Here is a 27178-nt window from a genome sequence, read left to right as displayed (position 1 = left end):
CTTGTTCTGTAATGTTTGCATTGTACTCCCTTGTACTCTTCGTGGGCTGCAATGGAGCACATGTTGAATACCTGCTATTTACAACTGGCCCAATGCAAAAAGGCAAATCTTTTGCTCTCACTAATGTACGGTGCTCTCCAACCTAGCACTGGGTTTAATGCCCACTTCAGCAGAATGCCCACGTAACTCATACAGAACAGCGTTGGCTATCCTTGTGCACCCCAACTTTATGCCACCCCAATAACACGCTACGGCCATGTCCAGCTGGTACAACGTTCTTGTATCGCTAGGCTTGCGAACGCCTGCTGTTTCGACGTGGAAAGAATAACGAAAACATTTAATCGATTTTTTGGGGGGGGAGTGGGAAAGGGCAGACAAGAGGTTGGGGGGTTTGGGGATAGTTAAGAAAGAGTGGGTGAGGTGGCCTTAGGGGGGGTCGGCGTTTTCATTATTCTTTCCACGTTGAAACAAAAGGCGTTCGAAAGCCTAGCGATAAAAGAACGTTGCACCAGCTGGACATGGCCGTACCGTGTTATTGGGGTGGCATAAAGTCGGGGTTCTTAATAAAAAGGTCACATGTTCCCCAAATATTCTAGGGCTAGAGTTTGTGGTTATTTCAGAAGGTTTTCCTGGGCCATGACCCATTTTTCCCAATCAAGGTTTTTTTTCCAAAGCTCTACTGCAGACTGCAACTGTATTGTGTAGTGTGCTGCCTTCAAGACAGGTGCATGGCAACATTGTCATACCCTGTCCCTTGGTGGGTTTCCTCACCCAGATAGTGTGTCAATGTTCCAGGTTGGTGGCAGCTCTTTACCTCACTTCACTCTGATAGTAGCCATTGCCTTCATGCTGAAAATGGCTTCTTGGTAGAGTCTTGTGTCCTAGCCAGGCTCTTTACTGTGCTACGTGTCTGTGTTCCATTGCAGGAACGGCCATCTTTGCCTGTTTGCCTACCTGGGCTCTGACTCTAAAGTCTTGCCTAACCTATTGGAAGTGAAAACCAGGTCTAGATGGCCGAGGGTCTGCCAGACACCTTAATCAACACCCCTTTGTGCGCCCATGAAACAAGAGTGAGGCTGTCCTCCACAGCTTTGGAGGCTGTCCAAACTTGGAACAGTGCATGATTTGTGATTGAAGGGACTGCACACCTGTGTAACTAGAATTAAAGAAGACATGGTTGAGGTTCCTGATGGAAGCTTTGTTTGTTGGCTCCTGATCCTCCTAAAGGCAAAGATCTGCCCTTCCTCCTAGAGTAAACGATTTCAGTGAACCCTTCTCTTGACCTCCACCTCTGCAGCTGTGCTGTGCTCCCCTGAACCACCTGGCTATGTGGTGTACACGCCCAGAAGTGTCAGCACTTAATTGGTTGCAGGAGACTGGACAGCATTGTTTCTGCCGTCAGGAAGGGCTCGCTCAATTGCCGAACCCATCATTGATGACTCTGCTGATACCCTTCCACCAAGGGGACCACCCTTGTCCTGTTCTGCAGCATCCAATGACCCAACCCAAAGGGACAGTATTGTGTTAACTCATTGGTCCACAGACTTGAGGGTGGTCTTGTGGTGGTCCTCCAATCTCTTCTGAATCACTGGGTCCATCATTCCTTCACCAGGATCTTTGCCTGCAGTTCTGCTGCCCAGAACCAAAACCCGCGACAGTAGAAAGCTCAATGTTGGTTTTAACATCTGCACCCTTATCCTCTGCCCACTTCCTCTGGACTCACACATCCCTGCTGACCTCTTGAGGGGTCTTCTGACTTCCTTCTAATCTGCCACTGGCTTGATGTTAGGTGTCTGGGTTCTGCCTACAGACCCTGATCCTGTTCACCAGACTCCATTCACCTCTGCAATCCCAGTGAGACTCTTTCTGGTTGATTCCTGGACTCCTCTGGCAGGGTCCCTTTTCATTATCTAGCCAAAGATTGTCTCCTCTGCATCTCCTCTGTGATCTCAGTAACTTTCAACTGTTTTATGCGGTCTTCGACCAGTCATTCTTTATTGGCAAACCTTGCGAACTCTCTAAAAATATTCCAAAGTATCTGATATTCGTACTTACCTGCTAAGAGCTATGGAAAACGTGATTGAAGCATTTTCCCTACTGCTTGAATGTGCTACTTAGGATTCTGAGGTCTTACCCCTAATATGTTATGTTATGTAATGGTATGTTATGTTAATAAGCTTTTAATCTGTCCCCATCATCGCCATGGTGGTTTTACAGCACTGGGGCGAGTCCGGATTTGAAGAGTTCATGTCCAGAAGTATACTGCGTGGACTTTGCTTTGCTGTGTGCTTGTGTGACTGTAAATTGTATTAAACTGCCACCCTGTTTCCTCCTGAGGGAGAAGCATTTGCTTCTCTGCCATCCACCAATGTGAGAGTCAGGAACAACTTAAGGGAAACCTTGTTTACCATTGAGAGCTTCAGATTATTCTTACGGCCTGATCCGGGGACCGTTGTAAAATCGCCACAACGTCTAGAACACGTGCAGACGCCACCATTGGTACAGTGTAAATCAGCTGGGGCGGAAATCTCTCGAACTGATTCAGCAGATGGCGGAAATGCACCCAGGTGAAACGGATCCGGGAACGTCAGTTTAGTTCGGGTTGTCCAACTCCAGGCCTTACGAAGGCCGGGATTCATACAGGTTTTCAGGATATCCCTCATTAATAATCCAGAAGAAAAATGTGCATACACTTAGAATCATCGTATACAAATGTATCTCATGAATATTAATAAGGGGTGTCCTAAAAACCCGACATGGATCCAGGCATTGAGGCCAGAAGTTGGACAACTCTGAGAATACACAGAAAGGAACAATGGAGTAAAGAAGCACCTCATCCACAGTTAACAGGGATTCGCATCAGAAGAACAGTCTAGATTTACAACAATATCATATGTGTTAGTGCCAGCATCAGATTTATGCGATTAAGGCTGATAGCAAGGTCAAGTACACGTGTGGTACTCTCTAAGATGTTTCACATCTTGGAAGGTCTCCAGTGTTAAGAAAATTCGAAGACAACCCATTACCTTTGCTGGCGATGGGCAATGCCAGTGGCCCGATGCAACCCTTCTTGTTGGAGGTAGGCCTATACATATGGGAAATTGCCAGGCTGATAAACATGGCATTTAGAACAAATCTGCCTTCCAACACAAAATTCTGCAGTCGTCTACCTAACAAATGTGGCTGCCTTCTACTTGGGAATTGCTCCTGTTACTCATGATGACGTCCCTCCAACCCCTACTGAATTTAATGCACTTTTGCAGGTGGTAAAATGTTAGTGATGTAGAATATTCCTTCCCCCAATTTTTTCTTTTTTTTCGTACTTGGTTTTCTCTCCAAATATCCATCCTTCTTGTACCTTCCCCTATCTTTCACTACTTTAGGTGATCTTCAATTTTATAGGAATGCTGTGGATGTGTTGAGGCTGTGTTTTATTTGCTGGTTATTTTTTATCTGTTCTGGCGGTATCTTTAAAAACCAAATAAAGTTAAAAAAAAATTTATAACAAAGTTTACAAATATATTAAAACAATTACAATATTGATATCCTTTCTTAAACTCTACTTGCTTTTTAAGACTTTACTTGTCTTTTTAAACACAAGGCCACAACAGATTAAAACGTGTGCTGCCCTCTACACACAAATGTTTGGAATTAAAGTGCATGCTCGACGTTTGTGTTAATCTGTAGATTTTATTGGGAAATTCAATTTCTTTTTAAACAAAACGTGTTGTTTTTTTGTACAGAGAGAACATACCTGAGTACTTCCCTGAACTCCTTCAGATGGTTATCCGGAACCTCTAGCCGGATGGCTTCCAACCACTCGGGCATGATGCACTCCCAGACCGGCTGGTTGATAACATTGTACGGAATCAGGCACAGGAGTCGGTTGAGACCCTCCTTGAGCTGCGTGACCGTGCTGCAAGACTTATCCCAGTAGCCGCCCACCTGAGGGGTGTTTTGACACAACAACAGGGAGAAACATTTGTCAAGCAGTTGACGAAACGGCATAGGAAATTTACCGTGCAGGAGTTTTGATCGAATCCAAATCCATCTCATTTTTGGGACTGAATTTGGCCGCAAATATATGTGGGGGGGTGGATAAGGGGAATAATTAAGTTAGAGGGGGAGAAGGAGGCATTGCAGGGGGGGGGCCCCTGCATATATTTGCATTCAAATGGATTCAAATGAAATAAAAATCGATGGATTTGGATTCAAGCAAATCTCCTCCACGTGATCACATAGAACCAATGTGACAATTGCAAAGGCTTAATTTATTGCGTATAATAGGTGTACAGTAAGTCACTCTAAATAACTTTATATAAAATCACTGATCGCTCCACTCATCCCTATTCTCCCCCTCTGGAGAACCCCTCTTCTGACGATTCCCCCCTGCCCATCCCGACCCATCTGTTAACCCTGCATTCCATGGTATTAGCATAATGGACCTAAACACATTTGACCTAAAACACTTGATAGAATTTTTTTGACCTTTTCTTTTGGTCAAATCGAATTAAATATACAGATGTGGGTGGGTAAGAGTATAGATCAGGTTGAGGAGAAGTTGGGGGAGTTGTGTAGGGTCTCCCCCCACATTTTAGACCAAGAAAAAGGTCAAATAAATGTGATCTAATGTGATTAGGTCAAATGTTTTAGGTCAAATAGACCGAACCCCATTCCACTTGTAAACTCTGGGCGCGCCCCCTTTGTAAGGCACTGTGGCACTTCCCATCTAGGTTTGCACTTTATTATTCCTATACATACAGACATACATACAAAATACATAGCAACAACTGTGCCATAAGTTTATCTATTTTGTATTTCATTAGAATAAAAAGTAGAAACATCGGACATGTTGTTTCAAATAAAAAACAAGAAAGAACGATCAGGTAACAGGTACACGAAGCACATGTAACATGCAGAGTTGTTGTGGGGAGAAGCTTGAGTTTGGGTTAAGTGAACAGACTTGTACATTTTTTGAAGTCAAATGGATTTGTGTCAATGTGGCCAACCTTGCTACAGTGTGTCGAGAATAGAAACTTTTCACATCAACGTCACTATCCGATCCACCTCTTCCTTGACCAAGTCCTCAAATCTCAGTACAGCTCTTACGGAAGATGTAAATTAGGCTTAGCAGGCAGTGAAGAAGGCCACAAACCTCACGTTGTACCTTGACACCATCTGCAGACCTATATGAAAGGGAGCCATGTATTGTGTTCTGTGATTATGTCAGTCCACATGTGGGCTTGCTGAGAATGTTGAGGAAGACTTGTAGCATTGTATAGGAATCTACACATGTCAAGATCTTCGATAAATGCCACCTGAGATCACCACGTGATGATGAGTGAATCTGTTGGGTGCATCCCCAATGAAGCTTCTACGTGGAAGACGTGGAAGACTTTCTAGGTCTAGACGTAGGTTCGTCGTTGGGCAATGATGGTGCAGCATCTTCGTGTCAGCCCCCAAAAGGGGAGCGATATCATTATATGTCCAGACTTGAGCAAGCATTACAGAAAAACCCTTAGGTTTCAGTTTTTCCAAGCATAGGACCAACACATTGTCACAAAGGGGCAGCAGTACTGTTCTAATTGTACCTTAATCATACAAAGACTGCTATTGCTGACGAGTTCACTTTGAGGAATTTCTGCTTTTGCATGTGTCGGGGGGAGGGCGGCTTTTGTCATGGGAAATATATTGTATCTTCTCATTATAGTGCATGGCATTCCCAGAATTATATGCAAATTGTACAGCACCAACAAAACAATTTGAATCAGGGCGCCATTTTGTCTGTTGCTGACCCCCTGCAAGATCAGCATGTTTACAGTTGCGTATTCTTTTCAAAGTAAGGCAAGTCTGCTTGGATGTCCGCCCTCCCTGGAGGAATGGCCAGGGGGGAGACTTCAGCACTTTAGTGTGAACTACATGAAAGCCCAAAAGAATGCGCGAAACAAACCCATTGGCTCTTCTTACTTACCCTCGCGAATTCCATTGGCTTGGGGAGCAGGCACATGACCATGACATCAAAGCGAATGTCGCACACGGTCTTCAGCCACTTGGTGACAAACTGGGGCTTCAGCTTCTCCACCAGGCTGCCCACCTCGTCGTCCATCATGTAGGCCGTGGAGTGGAACCACTGGAACACCATGCTGACCAGCCGGGCGAGGCTCTCCGTGGGCGTGTTCTCACTGGGTGTGCAGAGGCTCACCTGCAAGATGGGTAAAGGAGAGTTAAATCATCCACCATCACTCCTCTTGACGTGTCTGCAAGAGTCTTTGACGAGTGATGAAGCAGGTTTGTCCAACTTTAGGCCTGGGGTGTGGGGGGTTTTCCAGATACCCCTCATTAATATGCATGAGATACATTTGCATACTATGATTCTAAATGCAAATGCAATTTTTTTTCCTCATGAATATTAATGAGGGACAACCTGTAAGGATCCCGGCCCTCGAGGCCCGGTGTTGGACAACGTACTGGTTCGTTGTGATTTACCAACCCTTAGCAGCCCTTCAAAATGTAGCAATTTGAAACATCAGCGAAATGTCCGTGACTCAACTGAAAAAGGCCACATTTATCAGTGTAATGGATTCATGTTTATTTCCCAAAGCATAATTCCCAAATATTTTAGACCGATTTTGCTCAGGGCGTTTGTTGGTCCTGAAGACGTATAAAATCAATGTAAGCCCCACCCACTGCCTCATTTAGGTGGAGAGCTTATCGCCCTATCCTCAATCGAACTACCCCATTGTTATCTACCAATGCAATCCGCCTTAGTTTTTATGAGTTTTGCTTTTAGAAACCGATATTCATTTTTGCTTTTAGGAAGTTTTGCTTTTCTTCTGTCTTTCCGATTTTCCCACACACTCCCAAAGTAAGTAAGGAGAATATGAAGGCTGGGGTACAACCACATGTAAGTACGCTGAGACACAATACCAAAGAAACTAAGGCCAGCAGCGTGGCTAAAGAGCCGAGACACAATTCTAAAGAAACTAAGGCCAGCCGCGTGGCTAGTGAGCCGAGACACAATACCAAAGAAAATAAGGCCAGCCGCATGGCTAATGAGCTGAGACACAATACTAAAGAAACTAAGGTCAGCCGCGTGGCTAGTGAGCCGAGACACAATTCTAAAGAAACTAAGGCCAGCCGCGTGGCTAGTGAGCCGAGACACAATACCAAAGAAACGAAGGCCAGCCACGTGGCTAGTGAGCTGAGACAAAATACCAAAGAAACTAAGGCCAGCCGCGTGGCTAGTGAGCTGAGACAAAATACCATAGAAACTAAGGCCAGCCGCGTGGCTAGTGAGCTGAGACACAATACTAAAGACACTAAGGCCAGCCGCGTGGCTAGTGAGGTGACACACAATACTAAAGAAACTAAGGCCAGCCGCGTGGCTAGTGTGCTGAGACACAATATTAAAAGACACTAAGGCCAACCGCGTGGCTAGTGTGCTGGGACACAATACTAAAGACACTAAGGCCAGCCGTGTGGCTAGTGAGCCGAGACACAATACTAAAGAAACTAAGGCCAGCCACACAGCTAGTGAGCTGAGACACAATAGTAAAGAAACTAAGGCCAGCCGCGTGGCTAGTGAGCTGAGACACAATACTAAAGAAACTAAGGCCAGCCACGTGGCTAGTGAGCCGAGACACAATACCAAAGAAAATAAGGCCAGCCGCGTGGCTAGTGAGCAGAAAAACAATACTAAAGAAACTAAGGCCAGCCGCGTGGCTAGTGAGCCGAGACACAATTCTAAAGAAACTAAGGCCAGCCGCGTGGCTAGTGAGCCGAGACACAATACCAAAGAAACGAAGGCCAGCCACGTGGCTAGTGAGCTGAGACAAAATACCGAAGAAACTAAGGCCAGCCGTGCGGCTAGTTTGCTGAGACACAATACTAAAGAAACTAAGGCCAGCCGCGTGGCTAGTAAGCTGAGAAAATACCAAAGAAACTAAGGCCAGCCGCGTGGCTAGTGAGCTGAGACAAAATACCATAGAAACTAAGGCCAGCCGCGTGGCTAGTGAGCTGAGACACAATACTAAAGACACTAAGGCCAGCCGTGTGGCTAGTGAGGTGAGACACAATACTAAAAAAACAAAGGCCAGCCACGTGGCTAGTGTGCTGAGACACAATATTAAAGACACTAAGGCCAACCGAGTGGCTAGTGTGCTGAGACACAATATTAAGGACACTAAGGCCAACTGCGTGGCTAGTGTGCCGAGACACAATACTAAAGAAACTAAGGGCAGCCGCGTTGCTAGTGAGCTGAGACACAATAATAAAGACACTAAGGCCAACCGCGTGGCTAGTGAGCCGAGACACAATTCTAAAGAAACTAAGGCCAGCCGCGTTGCTAGTGAGCTGAGACACAATAATAAAGACACTAAGGCCAACCGCGTGGCTAGTGTGCTGAGACACAATACTAAAGAAACTAAGGCCAGCCGCGTGGCTAGTGTGCTGAGACACAATATTAAAGACACTAAGGCCAACTACGAGGCTAGTGTGCCGAGACACAATACTAAAGAAACTAAGGGCAGCCGCGTTGCTAGTGAGCTGAGACACAATAATAAAGACACTAAGGCCAACCGCGTGGCTAGTGAGCCGAGACACAATTCTAAAGAAACTAAGGGCAGCCGCGTTGCTAGTGAGCTGAGACACAATAATAAAGACACTAAGGCCAACCGCGTGGCTAGTGTGCTGAGACACAATACTAAAGAAAGTAAGGACAGTCGCATGGCTAGTGAGCTGAGACACAATAATAAAGACACTAAGGCCAACCGCGTGGCTAGTGTGCTGAGACACAATAATAAAGAAACTAAGGCCAGCCGCGTGGCTAGTGTGCTGAGACACAATACTAAAGAAAGTAAGGCCAGCCGCGTGGCTAGTGTGCTGAGACACAATAATAAAGAAACTAAGGCCAGCCACGTGGCAAGTGAGCTGTGGTTGTCCCCACACCAACGAGCTAAGAGACAGTGTAAGATTGTAAGTGCCTGGTATTCTCATGTAATGGATGTGACATCAGACAAAGTAGACTTAATACTCATGGAAATCAGAAGAATTCCAGACACGCTGGAGGCTTCTCCCAATTTCAGCTCAGTCCACCACTGCGAGTCATTACACGGGGCTGTCTCATGCAGGTGACCCTATGATTACAAATCTGGCGATTACATTTTAAGCATTGGGTTGACTGTGAATTTTACAACTGGAAGAAGAATAGTATTAAAAAATGTGCAACCTGGTGGAACCTGGAAGAACTTCCATAAAGTTTCAATTGTTCTTTTATTTAAAACTGCCTTTTAAAAAGGCCGCTCTGGTCTCATTTTTATTGTTGCATGTTAATTTGTTTCTTTCCTACAGACATATCGTCAAGGGTTTAAACAATATTCACAAAAAAAGGCCCTACCATCTGGCTGCCCTTTTTACAATTGCTTGATCCGTCTTTCTGCAAACGGATGGGGGACACTGGGGTGACTATAAAGTCTACAACATAAACAACATGGTCTTTAGGCTCTCAAATAACAGGTGTTATGATTATCCAGTATTTCACATTTTTTTTTCACCTAATCAAAGATGGAAGCTGAAATCGGCCCAGCCAAGATTCGAACTAGTGGCCTACCGGTCTCCTGATGTGCTCATGGCTCTCTAACATATCAATGTTGTGGCTCTGCATCCCTCTTTGGAAATTCTGTTTTGGTGTTGGGCAGAAATACGGGTGCCTCAATGACCAGCATGTAAGCCCTTTCCGTTATTAGCGGTTATAAACACTAAAGAGGGATTGGGTACCTGCACTGGAGACATTGGTCGGCCTGCTGAGGAAATAGAGGTATGTGTACAGGAGTTACAATATATTCTAAACGCTTAAAATGAAGAAAAAATACCAGCTACGCCCAGTTCTTTAAGTGGGCAGGGGCTCTTGGAGGCTCAGTTCTGGCAGGGTCCAAAAATTGCTCTCGATCTGGGACCCTGCCAGGGCTCCGTGACCAGATTTTGCGTGTGGTAAAAGTCAATGAAAAGATCATGCGTGGCAATACTGCTCTTGCCCAGTAGATGTCACTATCACTACATGTTTAGAATCGGATCAACATCAGTTTGGCAAATCTGGAGTTTGATCATTAATTTTTAATACTCTGAGAGAAAAATATAATAAAGAGTATACACTGTTTAATTTTTGCAACAGATTTTGATGAATTAGAATTTTTGAATAAAATTAGTTAAGGCATAACAATCATAGATTCCCATAAAAACAGAGAGATTGGAACCTGCATTGGCCTATTTTAACTGGAAGTCAATTTCGATTTTGAATATTTGTATTATAGTCATGCTTTGACTGATGATTAATTATATTGCAAATTATACACCCTTTTAAACAGATTGGCCCTCATTGGAAAAAAACAATAATAATATGTAACGCTCACCTGGTATCCACAGGGACGCCACCCAATCTGGTTGGACTGCCTTTGACCCGGATCCTTCTTCCCTGGGTTCCCACTCTGCCAAGGATCTGATCTTGGATTCGGAGATGGTGTGCTCTCCGTCCTGCAACTCTGTGCAGGGGTGCGTCGTGGTTGGGGCGCTTAGCAGCCGAGTTGCTTCACTGGTGCGGGCCCGTGAGTCCAGTCCTGCTGCGACTCAGTTCTTCAGGTAAGTCTTTTGCTTGATTTATTGGTCCTTGATTGTTATTGCCCCTGTTAATGTCTTGTATCTCCGTAGGTGCGGAAGAATGGCGGAGGCGCCGAGCAGGCTGGGGCTGCGCCTGAGATGGTAGGTGACTGCGCAAAGCGCGGCGCTATATGCGCTTTTATGATGTGCTAACCTGTTCTTCTCCTTCACAGGTCGCCGTGATGTTGCAGATGATGGCTGGCGAAAGGATGCGGAGCGATGAGAGGAAAATGTCCGGCTCCACTGTCGAGTAAGTCTGCGTCAGATTGATGGAAAGCCAAGATGCGAATAAGCCCACAGCGACTTCTGTTCAGGTAAGCGTTTTTGCGAATGATGGCTTAAATGAAAATTAAATGTTTACTAATATTGTCTTTCGTTTCCTTTCTTCCCTTCAGGTCGATTCCAGAGGGAGCGTCTGCCGTGATGCTGGAGGTGCAGGACACTGGAGTGAACAACAGATGCTGGATTCTCGCAGGTAAGGATGAATAATGCTGTTCTGCTTCTTCTCTCCACAGGTACAGGCCCGAAATGCAGGGATCAGACCCCGGTGAATGTCACGCTGCGAGTGCAGAGCAACGCAAAGCGTGTTCTGCAGCTCGGGCATGGCTTTTATAGTCTGTAAGCATCCCAGGTATCTTCAGGCCTGACCACACCCAAAAAGCTAGACCGCAAGGTTCAGTTCTGGAACTGAACCATGTGGAGGCATCCATGTTGTGCTAGTGCCATTGGGGATTATGGCTTCTCCATTAATAACATGAGCCTGGCGCCAAAAGCACCAGGCCTGATTCCACGGGAGTCTTTGGAAGCATGATTGGGCCCTTGGGGCCCCGCATGAGTACTGTGATGTGGTCCTGAGGACCCGAAATGTCAGGACCAGGGGCTGTGGTCATGACATAATAATTGTTCTGTTATAAGGCACGATTGGTTTCTATGTGCAAGACCAGGATTTGAACCCATGTTGCGCTGCGTTGTCTTGCTTCCAAGACAAACGTGTTGCCCCTGAGCTATCCTCCAGGTATGCTCTGGCTTTCATCCTAAATGTTTGAGTGGTTCTTTAACTTGCTAGGCGTGACCATGGGCATTAGCCTCAATAGCCCATGCACTTTTTCCAGGTATGCCATAACACAGTATGGTTTGCTGCCTCCTCGCAAATGTGGCTGCACATACAGCTCTCCGCCTGGACACTCCCGTTGGGTATATTTCCCTTTTTGAGTGAAATTCTCTGCACTGTGTGAGCCCCCAACCTTTTCAATGGGCTATTGATATGATATGATAGGTTATTTATTACGCGCTTAATACCAAGAGGTTTCTAAGCGTGGACCCGGGGATTGAAGCTGTGGTGCTCCGAGTCTTCTTGCTTCCAAGGCAAGCACATTGCCCTGAGCTATCCTCCCGAGACACTATTGGATTTTTGGACTGATTCTCCTGAGTGAGTGCGAACCTTTTTCCACACTCACTCATTCTTTTACTCTAACCATAGGAACCCTGTTTGATCACTTTTTTATACTTTGTAATGGAGTTATGCTTTCCTCCAGTTTTTCTGGCATCTACATTTTATTATTGCAGCACACGGCACTTTCTGTGCAGTGTTGCTGAGATCTCTTTGAGCTTCCCTTTTTTATTTCACTTGTGATAACAGTTGTTACCAGCACAAGGGGACACCCTTTTGCCCCACCTGTATTTTATTTTGCTAGATCAGCACAGCCAACCTTAAGTGGAGTGCTGAGGGGAACCATGTCTCCCTTTTCCCGCTTTTCCAGTAACTTTTAGTTACTGTTGCAAGTTCATCTGACAGGTTGGTGGCAGTGAACCTTTTTGCACAACCTTTTGTGGACGTTTGTCGCATGCTGCCTTCGTAGCTGTGTCAAGGGACACAAGGATCACCATTTGCCTAAAATGGTGGTTGTACTTTTTTTAAGCCCTGTTCTTGATGCCTTGTTCTTCCTTGAGCCTTCTTCTACCTACCTAGGTGGGGAAGGTCTTAATTGGTCTTTTGTCTTTGGCGGCCTTCGCTTGGAAAGCCCACCAAGGCTCTCTGAGTGCCTGAAAGGACAGGAAGTGGGGAAGGTGACCGAGAACGCCCCTGGTCTTTGTTCTGCAGTATGCCTGCCTAGGTGGGGAAGGTCTTGCTTGGTCTTTTGTCTTTGGCGGCCTTCGCTTGGAAAGCCCACCAAGGATCTCTGAGTGCCTGAAAGGACAGGAAATGGGGAAAGTAACCGAGAACTCCCCTGGTCTTTGTCCTGCAGCATGCTTGCCTGGAGCCATTTTGTTCTGTGAGGCTAACTCCCCTGGTCTTTGTCCTGCAGCATGCTTGCCTGGAGCCATTTTGTTCTGGGAGGCTGGCTGTCCCCATTGGACAGTCACCTCCCAAGTTTGAATTAATGTTGGGTGATTGGTGAGCTCAGGCAGTTTCCTGCATAAAAGGCAAGGGTTCTGGAGCAAAAACTGAGAGTCAATCACTGGACTGAAGATCCAAAGAGGAATTTGTAGAAAGACGTCCGCAGCAACTTCCAAGCGACCGCCAGAGCCGTTGAGTGACCGCTGCCGACCCGACCCTGAATTCTGAGCGACTGGGAAGTTCTCCTGAAGACGACTTCCTCCCCTGGACTGGTGGGCCTAACCAGTCTCAAGTCCACCTGCATTTTGCGCCATGCTTCGAAGATCTGCGACCTCCCGCGCCTTGCAATCTCCCAAAACACTGGTACCTTTGCCATTTTGCGATGCATCGCATTGTGAAGCGCGGTTTTGGCTGAAACCTTGTGGGCATCCTTCTGGGCCTGCCGTGACTCTTTCCCACTCCTAGACATCCCCTCAGCTGATTCGAAGACCGGGAATGGAGAGAAGTTTGCCGGACGACAACCGTCACAGTCCCGAAGCCTGTCAAGGGCTCCAATGACCCAGTACTGTGAAGATCCTCTGCTTGCCATCCCACTGCAAGAGTGCAACCATCTTATCCCTCCAAAGTTCCTTCTTCATCCGCCAAGGCCAAGAACCCCGAACTGGGATCTGCTGTCGGCTCACCTTGGGACCGTCCTGTGTCATCGTGTTATTCATTGATACAGTACTTTCCCACTCCTAGGTACTTATCAGGGGCTTGCTGCATTGTTCTTATGCTCCTGGGGGCTGTATTCAATTAATCCTTGCACCCCTCCAGGACCTATCTTGAGTTACATTGCTGTTGACAACCCAGTGTGCTCTACCTTGTCTTGGCGCACTTATCGTTGGGGTAATCCAACTAGGGAAGCAGTTAATTTCCTTACCAATACAAGTCTGACTGTTACCAACCTGCAAACTTGAAGAGTTTTCAGCTGGACTCCGCTCCTTTGATCTGTGAACTCTGCTTTCTTGCCTTATCTTCCTCAGCCCTCGGTCACCGGTGCCCCAGTATCCCCTCAGACTTTGTGAGACTCACCTAAGATAGGGTTGGACTTTCTAAAGTAGGCTGAGCTCCAGTTATAAAAAAGTTATCAAAGTTTCTATAAATTTGCAGGAGTGTTGATTATGTGATTTGTTTCAATTATTGTTATTCTGAAGTATGTAGCTCTGTGAATATTGCAACTGTTCTTCTATTATATTATTGTGTGATAGTACTTACCATACTTGAATGCTACAACCCTTAATGTGCATAAATAAATACCTATGTTGTATATAACTCCTAGTGTGTAAGAGTTTCCTTGAACTAAGTGTATGCTCTGATTTCTCTGTACCTTGCTACAGCCATCCTGCCTCCTAGACTAAGTGTGACTGCTCAGCTATTGCTACCAAACCTTTGGGTAGCTCAGGCTAAACCTAAGGGTCGTAACCCTGTTAATCGAAGGTGGACTTTCTAATGCCTTGTCACAGACAGGACTTTGGCCAAAAATAACTAACCAGCCTGTGATCTCAAAGAGCCTTAAATCATTCTGTCGGTAGTTGGCATTAAGGTAAGGGAGCAACTCTTCCTTACAGCTTGCTACCCTGGTGCCCCATTCAGCTAACTCTTCCAAGTGGCAGTGAGTACCTACATTTCCAGCCGCAAACACTGCCTTTATGACCCGGCCAACCTTCTCTCATCTGCAGAAATATCAAGAAGGCGCAATCTCTGTGGCCTCATTTTAGATCAGCAGTGATTAAAAGCATACATATTCAGATTGCCTTAATCTTACTTGTTGCAGAATGTACTGTGTTCATGCCACCTATTTAATGGTAATTGCTTGACACATTGGGCATGAAACAAGGGTATTCTGTAGGTCATTAAAAAGGTTTAGGTCAACGCCACTCTGCGCATGGCCATAATGATTACAGTGAGTTCTCCTCTTCCTAGCACCATTGAGTCCTCCAAAGGACAAAGCGGTGAAGGTGTGCCTGCCTCTGCCTGCCGTCCCAGGTCTCGGTAGAGTCCTCAACAAGTCAGAGGTCTGCAACCTGCTGCTCTCCAGGTATTTTGGACGGCAACTTCCTCACCATTGACAATGCTGGCTAGGGCTGATGGGAGTTGTAGTCCAAATCATCTAGTGAGCCAAAGGTTGCAGGCGTGTCTGGACTACAGCAATGGAACCTGGTGGTAGGGTTGCACTGTTGAAGTCGATGCTTATATGAAGGTGGCCCATCGAGTGGTAGGTCAATTTCTTTTATTAGAGGGTGGTCCATGGGAGGTGGACGCACACATGTCATGAAAGACGGGTGTAGAGGGTTTGGGGTAAGGAGAATACAGGTCATCCACAATGTGAGACGTCTTGCACAATATGAAATAGGTGAATAATCGCTATCAGGTAATATTATCCCCACCAATAATGTTGCCATATATATGGTTGTGGGGTAAGGCCATAGGCGATATTGTTAGTGGGGATAATGTATGGGGTTAATGGGACAGGGGGTTTCAGGGTTGTCCCCTCCTCCATTAAAAAATGTAAGGGGGTTGTGGGGTGTCACCTGCAGGTTCCAGGCTTAATATTGCCACTAAAATATGGCAATATTCTTGTATGGCGAACTTTTTTGCAGGGATATTAACACATGGAACCGAATAATCGTCCACAAACATAGAATTCAAAGGTGATATTCAAATATTCCATTCCTGAAGCAACTGGTATGGGCTTGGATGTGCAGCCAACTTATTCTTCACAGCTGGTCCTAGTTGACATCCTTTTGTGCACCCTAAGCCAAGAGTCCAGTAGTGCAATTGGTGCTGGGACAATATTGGAATCTCGCCCACTATCCAGCGCACTCCTAGACTTGAGCAAGAGGTTCCAGGCACCTTGGTGGGAGTGTATAGCAATGTACTCTTAAGGGTTATGGGGCATTCAGGAGAATTGCTAAAGGAAGAAGCAGCAGAAAGGATGGTCCAGGTAGGGCAAAGACATTCAATCATGGCTGCCCACATCCTTACCTCCAATAGCCCGGGCCATTTCTCAGGGTAGTCATCCTTCTCTTTGTGGGACATTTTACATAAAGACATGTCTTGCAACAAGTAATCTCTCACCAGGAACCAGATGCCAAACTGGCTGAGGAGGCGCTGGTCGTGTTTGTCGTCGTCTTTGTTGTCGAAGTCTGTGTTGTCGAGGGAGTGATGCGATGAAGACAGACCCATTTGCCGCCTGCGGTTCAGCTCGTACTCTCTCTGCTCGGCGTGGAACTCGGCTTCTTTCAGCAAACTGCCAGGCCGATGCGCATGCGTGACAGGGGGTGGGGAAAAGAGGGCAAGCAGATTAGGAATTCAATAGAGTGACATGGCGCGGGTGCTGTATAGCGCGGGCCAGCAGAGGTGCGCAACACAAAGCTCTCTACACAACATTCATTACTATCCTATCAATAGTACTTACTTTCTCAAAATTCAATCTATGAAAGGCAGACTGCACTCTCGGCATGATTAAGCCCTTGCCCGAGTGATGAGGGCATAAGTAAGGGGGAGTTCTGGGAGTTTCTCTACTACCTGCCTATATCCCGGCTGTGAGTCTCAACCAGAGTCTTTAGCTCACCATCCTTTCACAGAAGAGAAATGTCCACTACATATCAAGCTTTGTCCTGCCCAAGGGCAGACCAGCACCGAAATGCCAGGCAATTCTCGTCTGAACAAGAGTACCAACAGCAACCCCAGACACGTGTTTCGGCCTAGTCGGGCCTCATCAGTGAGGTGGAGCTGTGCCTTTCTAAGAACTGTGAGCAAGGGTTCCACGTCTGGATTCCCCTAGTAACTTAGGGTAAAACCCAAAGCTACTTAAAATGCAAAAACCTGCATGTATAGCCTTGGATCTCAAAAGGGTGCACTTAGCCATACACCCTTCATAGGTATATATATTGCATAGCACTGACTTGGGCAATGCAATCTGTGTTGTAGAGGACGTAGGACCAAGATGAAGCAGGCATAAAGCTGTATATGAAAATGGGATGTTATTTATTTATTTTTTGAATTGCTGAAACAATGGATGTGCCTTACAATCAGGTCATGGTCAATCGTGGAGAGTTTTGCTGCACATCATGGTAGTCACCATTTGCACAGTTTAGTTACTATAGAAATGTATGTTAAAAATAAAAAGCATTGCAGTCGGCCCAAGAAAAACTCTAGACTAAGGCGAGGCCAGTTAAAAAAGGAGCACAAGTACCACATCTGGGAGACCTGATTTACATTTCACATGCAAGACTTATGCAGGAAGTACAGGTGCCAATGAGTAAGTGAGGCAGTCCACGGGCATTTGCCCACTGCACACTATGGCAGATAAAACCTCTGGGTGGAGTGGGGGATGAAGAAAGAGGGAGTAGAGACTAAGGGATGGTGCAGCAGTTCATTGCCTTTGGTGGTATCTCAAAATTAAAATGATAGTAGGAAAGGTTGAAACAGAAGCAATGAAGAATAAAAGGAAATTTGTGAATTTCCCAAACAGCAAAAATGGTGTCCATTGCCATAGTAAGATTAACAGTCAGAATGTCTGGGGCAGCTAACATCTTTACTGCAATGTATGATTTTAAAAAAGTGTCACTCAATTTATCAATGCCACCACTGACAAGAACGCATTCTCCAAAACAGAAGCAATCCACATTAATGTGACCTACACATATCAAAAAAGCATTGCCCTATCACAAAACCATCTTGATTTCAAAACTGGATTTCACCATTGCACCTCTCGCCCCCTCTTGGCATGAACGAATGAAAAATGCAAGGTCATACTTTTTGTCCACATTACCTGATGACAGCCTCCACTGCACACACAAGCTCCTCCGCACCACACTCACGCGTGTTGATGGGAGGAGGCGATGTCTGGTAGAGGTGCGTCTCTGCTGGCGCTGCCGCAGCCGCTGCCCCAACCTCACTGCTATGGTGGTAGGAGTGGCATCTTTTGCAGTACCGTACCGGCCGGTTCCCATGGCGATCACAGCATTCAGATGAGAAGCATGTTACCACTGCCCTCCTTACATGGGAGCTACAGTTCTGCAAGCAAGCAGAAACACTCAGAAACTAAGAAAATGTCCAGTGTGCGTTATTTTCCTGTTATCTAACTGTGTAAGCGTGTTCTTACTAATAGAGAAACCTATATTTATTTTTTAAAATATATCTCAAATTAACCTTTATTTGTGCCAAGTTAAGAAGAGACTGGGAAAATAATGAAATGGTAATGTAATGCATATCTTAGATGTTTGTCACAAAATTAGACAGTCTATACAAATGATAAAATTATATTTTCGATAGACTTCGATTGGCCGCCAACTCCTAATATTGACTGAGGATGTCAGTTTCTCTGTTCACTTACATTGGCTCGTCCACCACTGACCAGGGTTGAAAATGACAACATATGAGTACATTGCTAGCCCTCTAAATGGCAAGTTAGCCTTTATCTTATGTACAGCAATTTAGTTTGCCGAAACACTTACATAGCGCACACCACAAACCCAATTGCTTCTAGGCACTGACCGACTTCTAAAGATCAGACAACACTGACAGGCTCGAGAAGGATTTTCAGAAGGGCTATTTCCTTAGTATGTGCACTTCTCCTGCGTGAACATATAGCAGAGAAATCAGGAGGAGGTGAAGGTCTGGTACTCTCCACTGAAGAGTGATGTCTGGAAGGGCTTGGATGTATCAAAAATACGGTAATTGCTCTGGACAACCTTCCAGACCATCAATATTCCGCCTGCATTGCCATTTCAGAAAGGGGAAGACCCTATACAAATCAGTGTGGCACAGTCCCGTGGGTATCAGGTAATATTGTCCCTGTATATAATGTCACCATACATATAGTCGCCGGGAAGTTGCTAAGGGTACTTAAAGTCCTTCTACCCATCAATTCTTTTGTTTACGGTATGTCTCCAAATGTAGGAGAGTGTATGCGCAGTGTGCTGCACATCACTGATGAAGCTCAAGCAGGCCGAAACATGTCTAGGATTTCATTATTGTATTAAGCTGGTTTAGCAGTACTTCCGGCACTTATCATTATTTCCCTGTATCTAGGCTGCAATCGGTGTGCGTAACGCGTCGCACCTGTAACGGCATCTATGATTTATAGGTTAAACTTTCAAGCTTTTCACCAACGCACTGACACAAAAGTTCTTAAACAATGTAATTATATTTAAATCCAAACGCACAGTGAAACTAATACATTTAAACTTCTATGAGATATGTTTCTCATGGTATATTTCTGAAGTTATACAAACAAATTAAAGGACAATTCATGTGCTCCTCTGCATCCATACCTGCAATAATCTTCAGAGGTTTCTAAAAAGAGGATACAACTGTGATATTCTAAAAATATGCATCACAGAAGGCAAAGATGAAAAAGAGAGCGGGACTTCCAAAGCCAAGACCTGCTTAGTAAAAGAACAACTCAGTGAGGTTTGTATTATAACAAAACTAGCGCAGGGACGTCATTTCACCAAAATGCCAGCAGTAGCGGAAGTGACATCACACGACCCTTGCCCTCTGATGACAACACAGGAAGTGATGTCATTTGACCCCACCCCAAAATGACATCACGGGAAGCGATGGAACACGACCTTTCAGGCCTTCACAAAACAGGATGTGGCCTCACGTAGCATTGTTTCTAAGTACACTACGAAAAATATGGTTACAATATCACTGTAGAGTGATACATTTCATCCAAGAATGGATCCCCATATGTATTGTTAATATCAGTGTGTATAGGCCCATATTAGCATATTACTGTGAATGCAAGCGGACGTCGAAGGCTAAACGATAATTATGTGTTATAACACTTAGGCTTAAGCGCTTCATATAGAACAAATATACATACAATATCACCCAACCTGTGTTGGTACTCATTAATCAACCTCAGCAGGATGAAAGGCTGAGTTGGCCTTGTCGGGAGTCGAACCTGACACCTTCAAATCACACAAGCATTACAGCAGCAAGCGCTCAACCCATGGAGCTATCTTACCTACTATAGCTATCAGAAAACCAGGCACTCCAGAAACAAAGCGCCACATGGTACTGTCCACAGCCCAGGAACCTCAATTAAAACAAAATGTTAAAATATATATACTTTTTTTTTAGGGGTAGCAAGGGAGACCTTAGGGGTCGCACGTGCGACATGTAAATGATGCCCCGGGACTAGCGGTACCACCCGGCATTTCCCAGGTCTGTAGTTGACATGCACGTTGGGGTCTGCTATAGTCTTGTGTATGTTTTATGGTGTCATAACTTCCAAAAATCACAAAATTATCAATCTCCCAAAATCGCCTATACTGATAGCACAGGGCTTGTCTCTGCCCTACGCAGGGCGAATGGGTGGGGTTGGTCAAATGTCACTATCGCCAGTACACTCCAGATTGGTAAACCGACCGTGGGCCAAAATATCAGCCCACCGACTGTTATGGGGCTGGAGCTAACCCGAACATACCAACTTTCACAAATATATATATATATATAGAGAGAGAAGGAGAGAGAGAGAGAGAGAGAGAGAGAGAGGGAGAGAGAGAGATAATACTCAAACACATGTATACTTAAATGGTTGAAGAAACACTGGCAGCTGCTCCAAATCCATTTTTGTTGATAAAATGCAGAACATTGTTTAGAAATGGGTCAGCGCCCTTGGATGATGAGTCTGAAATCAGAATAATAGGTAACCCTGTGTATTCACTCTTTGCCGGAGCACATCCTCGACCCTGGTTGTCCTCTGGGCAGGAGCCAGGGGAGGGGTGTGACCCCTATCTGCCAGAGTCTTACATTAAATGTGGATATCTTGCATTTAGGCCTGGGTGGGAGTGTATAAAGCACTTTTGAAGCCATTTTGAAATGGTGAAGACAAGATGGAGACTCCAGCGATGAGATGATTATGATGGCCTAATCCTTTGTAGGACTGCACACTGCACGTGTGAGGCCAGCGTACAATCGTATAGAATCTCGTGACTGCGGAAAATCTGTGCACTACCAACTGTGAGGGTTGTTTCCTCTACCCAGAAGCTATACTTTGCCAAGAACCTGTTGGTACGAGTGAGTGAGACAAATATGATATGATAGGTTATTTACAACCTGCTCAACTCCCAGAGGTTTCTAAGCGCGGACCCGGGGATCGAAACTGTGTTGCTCCGTGTCGTCTTGCTTCCAAGGCGAGCATGTTGCCCCTGAGCTATCCTCCCGAGACATAGAGAGAGTGTGAAACCGTTGTACAGTAAGAACTGGGCCCATACTATCCTGGGTGGTTGTCGCAGAATGCAGCCATACCTTTTATGGCGTGTTAGCAGTGGTAGAAGTGTACTAAATAAAGTAGTGGAGCTGTGACCCGGGCGGGGAGCGGCGTGCAACACATTTTGCAAGGGTTGCAGCCATGCTGCTTGACAGCCAATTGAGTTGAAACAGATTTCAGTTTAGCTGTAAGTGACATCCGGTGGTAAAGTGGAGAAGTGTGCTTTAACTTCACAAAGAACAGTTCTGGGAATGATGAACATTGTTGCCAAAAGTACTGGAACTGTTAACAGTAAAAAATAGTGACACACTGCTCCGGAGTGTTCCCGCTCATGTCGACCACTGCGTGTTAGGCTTAGTCAACAGTTTCAGATCCCCAGAGCAAGGTCTAGTTTTCTTCATCCGGAATCAGTAGGACCAGGGTTTGGGCATCTGCTATCGTCCCTGGTGCCCACAGCCTTTTAAATCATTGCTGCACTTCCTTTGCTTTGTCCTATGTGTAGGGAAGCTAGACACAAGGGATTGCTACACAGTGTACGTGCAATAGGGCTTAGGCAGTGCAGGCCTGCGGTATTATGTTGCTTGATGGCTAATAGGAAAGGAGTAACATGGGTACGACAGCAATTTTTAGCAACGGCCATGCAGCTAGGGATTAGAGGAATGAAAGTCCTAACCTCAGTTTAAGTGGCAGTTCAGAGTGATACTCATTGTGAGTAAAGCAAGCAGTAACAAATGCTGGCACAGTGGCGGTAATTTCGTTACTGAACCGCTGTACTGAAGGTTTGGAGGTTAAGTGCGCCCAGGGCCCCAGTATTTTGCTTGAGGTAAATCCTCCACTTTACCCCCAAAACCTGGATAATTGACTGCACAGTATTACCGCACGTGGTAACTCTATCGAAAATCCCCAGGCATACTATGGACTCCAAAAACTGGAATTTACCCATAGTCCCATTTGGGAATCATTACGGCTTGGACGCAGTGGTAAAAATGCAGCGGTAACACTATGACCGCCGCATTACATCTCTGCCCAATCCAGAATTCGGGCGGAAAGTTCGGAGAAGTAAATCTGCAGACTTTTTACCCATTTTCGGCACATTTACTGCAGTAAATGCTCCTAAAATGCCCCATAGAGTACTATGGACTCTGAATAAAATGGGGATTTACAACCTTGACGCAACTCGGTATCCGGCGCTAATAGTGCCGGACCAAGTTGCGTTAACGCTATTTTCATTGGGCACTATCTTGGTGGATTTATCAGCAGGATCCTCCCAACTTGTGATGACCCTGGCCCTCATTAGGAATTTGCCAGTAACACGCTGGTGCTACAAGCAGGTTAACAGCAAACTCCTCTTACCTTCACCCGCACCCGATAGCCTGGTGTTACCAGGATATTATGGGCACCGGCAACAGTGGTAAGGTCCCTTTCCATTGAGTATCATAGGACTCCATGGGATGGGAACCACTGAAGCACCGGCACTGGTGTTGTTAACGGTGCCGGTGCTTCATTGATTTTCCTGCCGGTAGGGCCTGTACTCCTGGCAAGTCGGGTCTGTCAGTAGTTCACTGCCCCTACCGGCACACTCAGAGTGAGCCAGTCCAGTAACAATACCGGAGCCGGTCGTACCGGCATTGTGACCGACCCGCTCACTCATAATGGGGCCTAAAGTGTCAGTAGGTGCCCCCTTGTCATTCAACAGGGATTCATTCACCTGCCCCTGCTGGCCCTGTCCTAAATACACATGGGCAGACTTCATGCACTATGCACTGCGTGTCAACCAACGGTGGCGGATGCCAGTGTGACGTAAGTCCTTTACATTACATAGCTATTGAGGAGCCTGTCATTCCTGTTGTGCTTGAAGGCCGGTGGATAGAACACCACTGGAGAGGACCTCAATAAAACTGGAGGCTGGTACTGTTGAGTCGAATCCCCCCTAACGGCCTGGCCAGCTGATCCGCCGAGTCGGGCTTTGCGTCATCAGTACTGTACAGGCGACTGTACCACCTGTTCTAAAGATCATGATATGATGTGATAGGTTATTTATAACGCACTTAATACCCAGAGGTTTCTAAGCACAGACCAGGGGATCAAACCTGTGTTTCTCCATGTCGTCTTGCTTCCAAGGCGAGCACGCTGCCCCTGAGCTATTCTCCCAAGGCAAATGATAAGAGACGCAGTATAAAGCCTATCAGCCAGAGTTTGCTCTTCTAAAGTCCGCCATATAGGGCAAAGAACCCGATCCACATAGATGCCTCTTATGCAAGAGCGTCACCTAGAATAGGGTTCTTGAGGACGTTGACGTTGTTACAAAACCCAAGTAGGGAACAACAGGAATCCATCACAGAACTAAATAACAACACTAGCATTGTAATAAAACCAGCAGACAGAAGGGGAGGAATAGTCACCATGAACAAATAAGACAGTAGTATGGATGCAGGAGGCAACTGAATGATGAGTAGGGTTGCCCACTGTTAGCCACTGACCCCCATAAAAACACCCATAACAGAGATCCAAGAGCAGGCACAGAAACATAAGGAAAGTATAGATACAATCAGGAGAACACAAGGTGCAGCACACACAGCTCCTTTATACACAACCCTGAACATACACCACCACTCAAGGGGACCATCAGATCGTGTGAGAATTTCAGCGGTTAACATCATATTGGAACTTTTGCTCAAATATGCAGACTATTTTCAAAAAATGTATGCTGACCATGACATCATACAGTAAGGGCACCAAAGATATCAACCAAGAGAAAGGCAGATCCTTTGATGCAGACACTCATCTTTTCAAAGCATGATACTCTAACCCCCCTATATTCAAGGATACCCCAGCAATCGGCTTTGGACATAAGACACGACCACCTGAAGGAATACCTTGGCAAACTCGAGGGGTGGAAACAAGGTCATGTGTGTAATGGTTTGCAGAAACTTCTTCGAGAATCAAGGACCATGTCAACCTACAGATAGAGCAAAGAGCCATGGTCTCTGCCAAAACTCCTAATGCAGCCAATCTTTATGCAGAGAACATTGGAGAGGAGTACGTATGTACAACTGGCAATGCCACCAATACCTGTGCAGGCGGCTCATTGGTACAGTTGCAAAAGTAGCAGAGAAGAAGCAATTTGTTTTGTTTACTGGTTCAACTCTCCAGATCCAACTTATTTTAGACTTAATCTGAGTAATTAACAGATTTGTTTCTTGGCTATTACACTACACATAGAGGAACAGAGCCTGAGGGTGAGACCTTACACCAAACTCACTGACACCCAAACTCACTGTTGGACTACAAGAGTTTTCACTCTCCGGTCATTGAGGGATGTCCTACCCTGTGGACATTGTTCAGGCTTTAAATATAACAGTATATGGAAAAGGGAGTGGGGGTGGGCCCTAGTATTGGAACACTGCAGCGCTTCGCTCTAAAATAAGGTGGTTGGTTATATAGTTGCAAGGTCACGGGGAGTGGGAGGTGGTGCCCTCACCTCCTTTGGTAAAGAGTAAAAGTAGGGTCCCAGATACCTCGCACTAAGGATGAATATCTGCACACTTATTTGAGTGAGTTCAGTGGTATTTATTCAGAAGAAGACATATAGGGCCTCATTACGAGTTTGGCGGCAGCCATGGAGCTACTAGCTCCATGGCTGCCGCCAAACCGGGCTCCTTTACCGGGTTCCCAGAATGGGGAATTACCAGGCCATTCCGAGTTCAGAGGGCCCGGTAATTCCTCCCTCTGGGAACCCGGGCCCGGACCTTCCCCCTTCCCATCTGAGCCTCCATAGGGCTCAATGGTAATGGGAGAGGGAGCTAACAAAGGCCCGTTGTTAGCTCCCTCTTCCCCTCGCGGGATCCTGTAACGACGCCTGGTTTTACCAGGCGTCCTTACCGCAAGGGGACCTCGTAATTTCGCGGGACGGGTTTAACGGGTCCGTCTCCATTAGCGGAGCCCGTTAACCCCTTCCGCAAAAGTTGTAATGAGGCCCATAGTCTTTTGTGGCTAGCCGACATGTGTTTCGACCTCTAGGGTCCTTATCAAGGCAATCATGTAGGTAAGTGGGCCCGAATCTTCCTGGGTGTTGGTTCCTGTATAGGCCGTAGTGGAGGGGTTTGATCTGTTTCTGTCTTGGGTTGGTTGGTTTGTTGCCTGTTAGGCTGAGTAATCCTCGTTTGTACGTGTTCAATTTCTTCGTTTGAGATGACTGACATATCATTTAGTCATCAACATTTAAACATAACAGCACACTTTACGTGGAAGAGGCAAGCTCCTTATCTGTAAAACTGCGACAAAAAAAGTACCCAAAGGAAATAATAAGAGCATGAAAAAGAGCTTGGAACAAAAACTAGGAGCATTGCTTAGAGTGTTGTATGGAGAAAAAAGATAGTAGTCTAAGACATGTTATCTTCACACACCTATTGTTCAAAACTTAACGGATAATTTAAAAACAATGGCATATTTCAGCTAAGGCACAAAGCTTTAAATACAACCAAGATTTGGGTATGAAAACAGCAGACGCCTATGCAACACACTGCTTAGAGCAGACATATAGCAATCCTGCCCACTCCACTATTACAGCACTACAGGGATAAGAGCCCTTGCACATGTGGTCACTACATCATAGGTAAACACGCAGAGCAAAGCGCACAAGTGGGTGAAGGTTTGGAACACCAGTAGAAACAACACCTTCACACAAAGTGCAACACTGCCAAGATAATTTATGAAATCACAGGCCAATGCATTAAAAGGTATAACCACAAGAACATTAAAAACCTCCAGCACTGCACCTGCAGCAAAGGTATGACACAATGTCTAGTCGCAGGTTACGTTTAGCAGCATAATGAGGATGATTCCAGATGGACTGCCCTTACACATTTAATGTAGGGATGCAAACGGGATATAAAGTTAAACAAGTGTTAACAGAATCTAGTCTTTAAGATAAACACCTCCTGAAACGGTTTCAGTGAAGAGGTTGAATGGATCTTATGAGTTGATTAGCATTTACATGAAAGCACCCCATTAGAGGCCATCCCAGGCAACAATTTCCAACACATTTAAGTTTATTTTCATAGAGGTATGCCAATTAAGTAGCTCACCCACATACTGTCATTTGGCATTGTTGTTTTTCTTCCATCCATGACCTTTTGCCAACCAAAATATGGCTATGGCCACTCTCAATATGGCCTCCATAACCCAACCATGCATGCCTTGCATAACATCCATAAACCGGTTTCAACAAGGTACATATGGCAGCCTTGCAGGGCCCTTTGAGGCATCACAGGGGACACTGTGTATGCACTAGCTATTCTTCACATAAATGGAGAATCCAGGCACATTCCGGTCCTTTTGACACAGAAACTCACTGCATACTATACAGTAGTGGACTCACCATGGTATTCCATGCACACACTTATCGCGTGTCACTGTCTGAATGTAATAGCACAGTTAAGTTCCCGTAAGGCCCTCCCAGTTCATTTTCTGATGCGTATTGTACTCTCCCCCTCCACATAAGAAGAAACCGTAATGTATATGCATGCATAATAACATGAAGGTAAATTGCTTTCCTTGTCCTTCTCTATTCAATGGGTGCACTTTACATGTTGCAAATAAACACTTATACATGTTCATACAATACAGGATAATACAGCCCAGGTAGAGCCCTACAGATTGGTCTGCCAAGCTGTATAGGAATGACCCAGAGAAACCATTTTCAAAAACAACCCTAAACACCCCCACGCCATGAAAGTCAGCAGAGCTAGGTATCCAAGAGTGTGTTGGGCAGAGACCTTCCCCAATTCATTCAAGACAAAGTGCAAATAAGAAAGACCTACTCTCTTTGGGCCAGAGGTCCACCTTGAAGTATACAAAGCCATGCACTAACAAAAACATTCTTGTGAACAGGACACATTGGAAGCTTTACCAACCAG

General features: G+C 45.7%; 1 protein-coding gene across 9 annotated transcripts in view; it reads right to left on the bottom strand.

Annotated features, from left to right (window-relative positions):
• UNC79 (unc-79 homolog, NALCN channel complex subunit) overlaps nt 1-27178 on the bottom strand; it is a 538994-nt gene that overhangs the window by 410602 nt on the left and 101214 nt on the right. For all 9 annotated transcript variants that reach the window (XM_069637971.1, XM_069637972.1, XM_069637973.1 and 6 more), the window contains 4 exons: nt 17808-18052; nt 16109-16280; nt 5972-6202; nt 3755-3945 (listed from right to left, as the gene is read on the bottom strand). In XM_069637971.1, coding sequence (XP_069494072.1) covers nt 3755-3945; nt 5972-6202; nt 16109-16280; nt 17808-18052 — 839 coding nt within the window. The remainder of the gene's footprint in view (nt 1-3754; nt 3946-5971; nt 6203-16108; nt 16281-17807; nt 18053-27178) is intronic.

This window comes from Ambystoma mexicanum, chromosome 14 (assembly GCF_040938575.1).
Source record: "Ambystoma mexicanum isolate Mex_15411 chromosome 14, UKY_AmexF1_1, whole genome shotgun sequence".
Classification (NCBI taxonomy): Eukaryota; Metazoa; Chordata; class Amphibia; order Caudata; family Ambystomatidae; genus Ambystoma; species Ambystoma mexicanum.
This window is presented reverse-complemented; position numbering and strand designations above follow the sequence as displayed.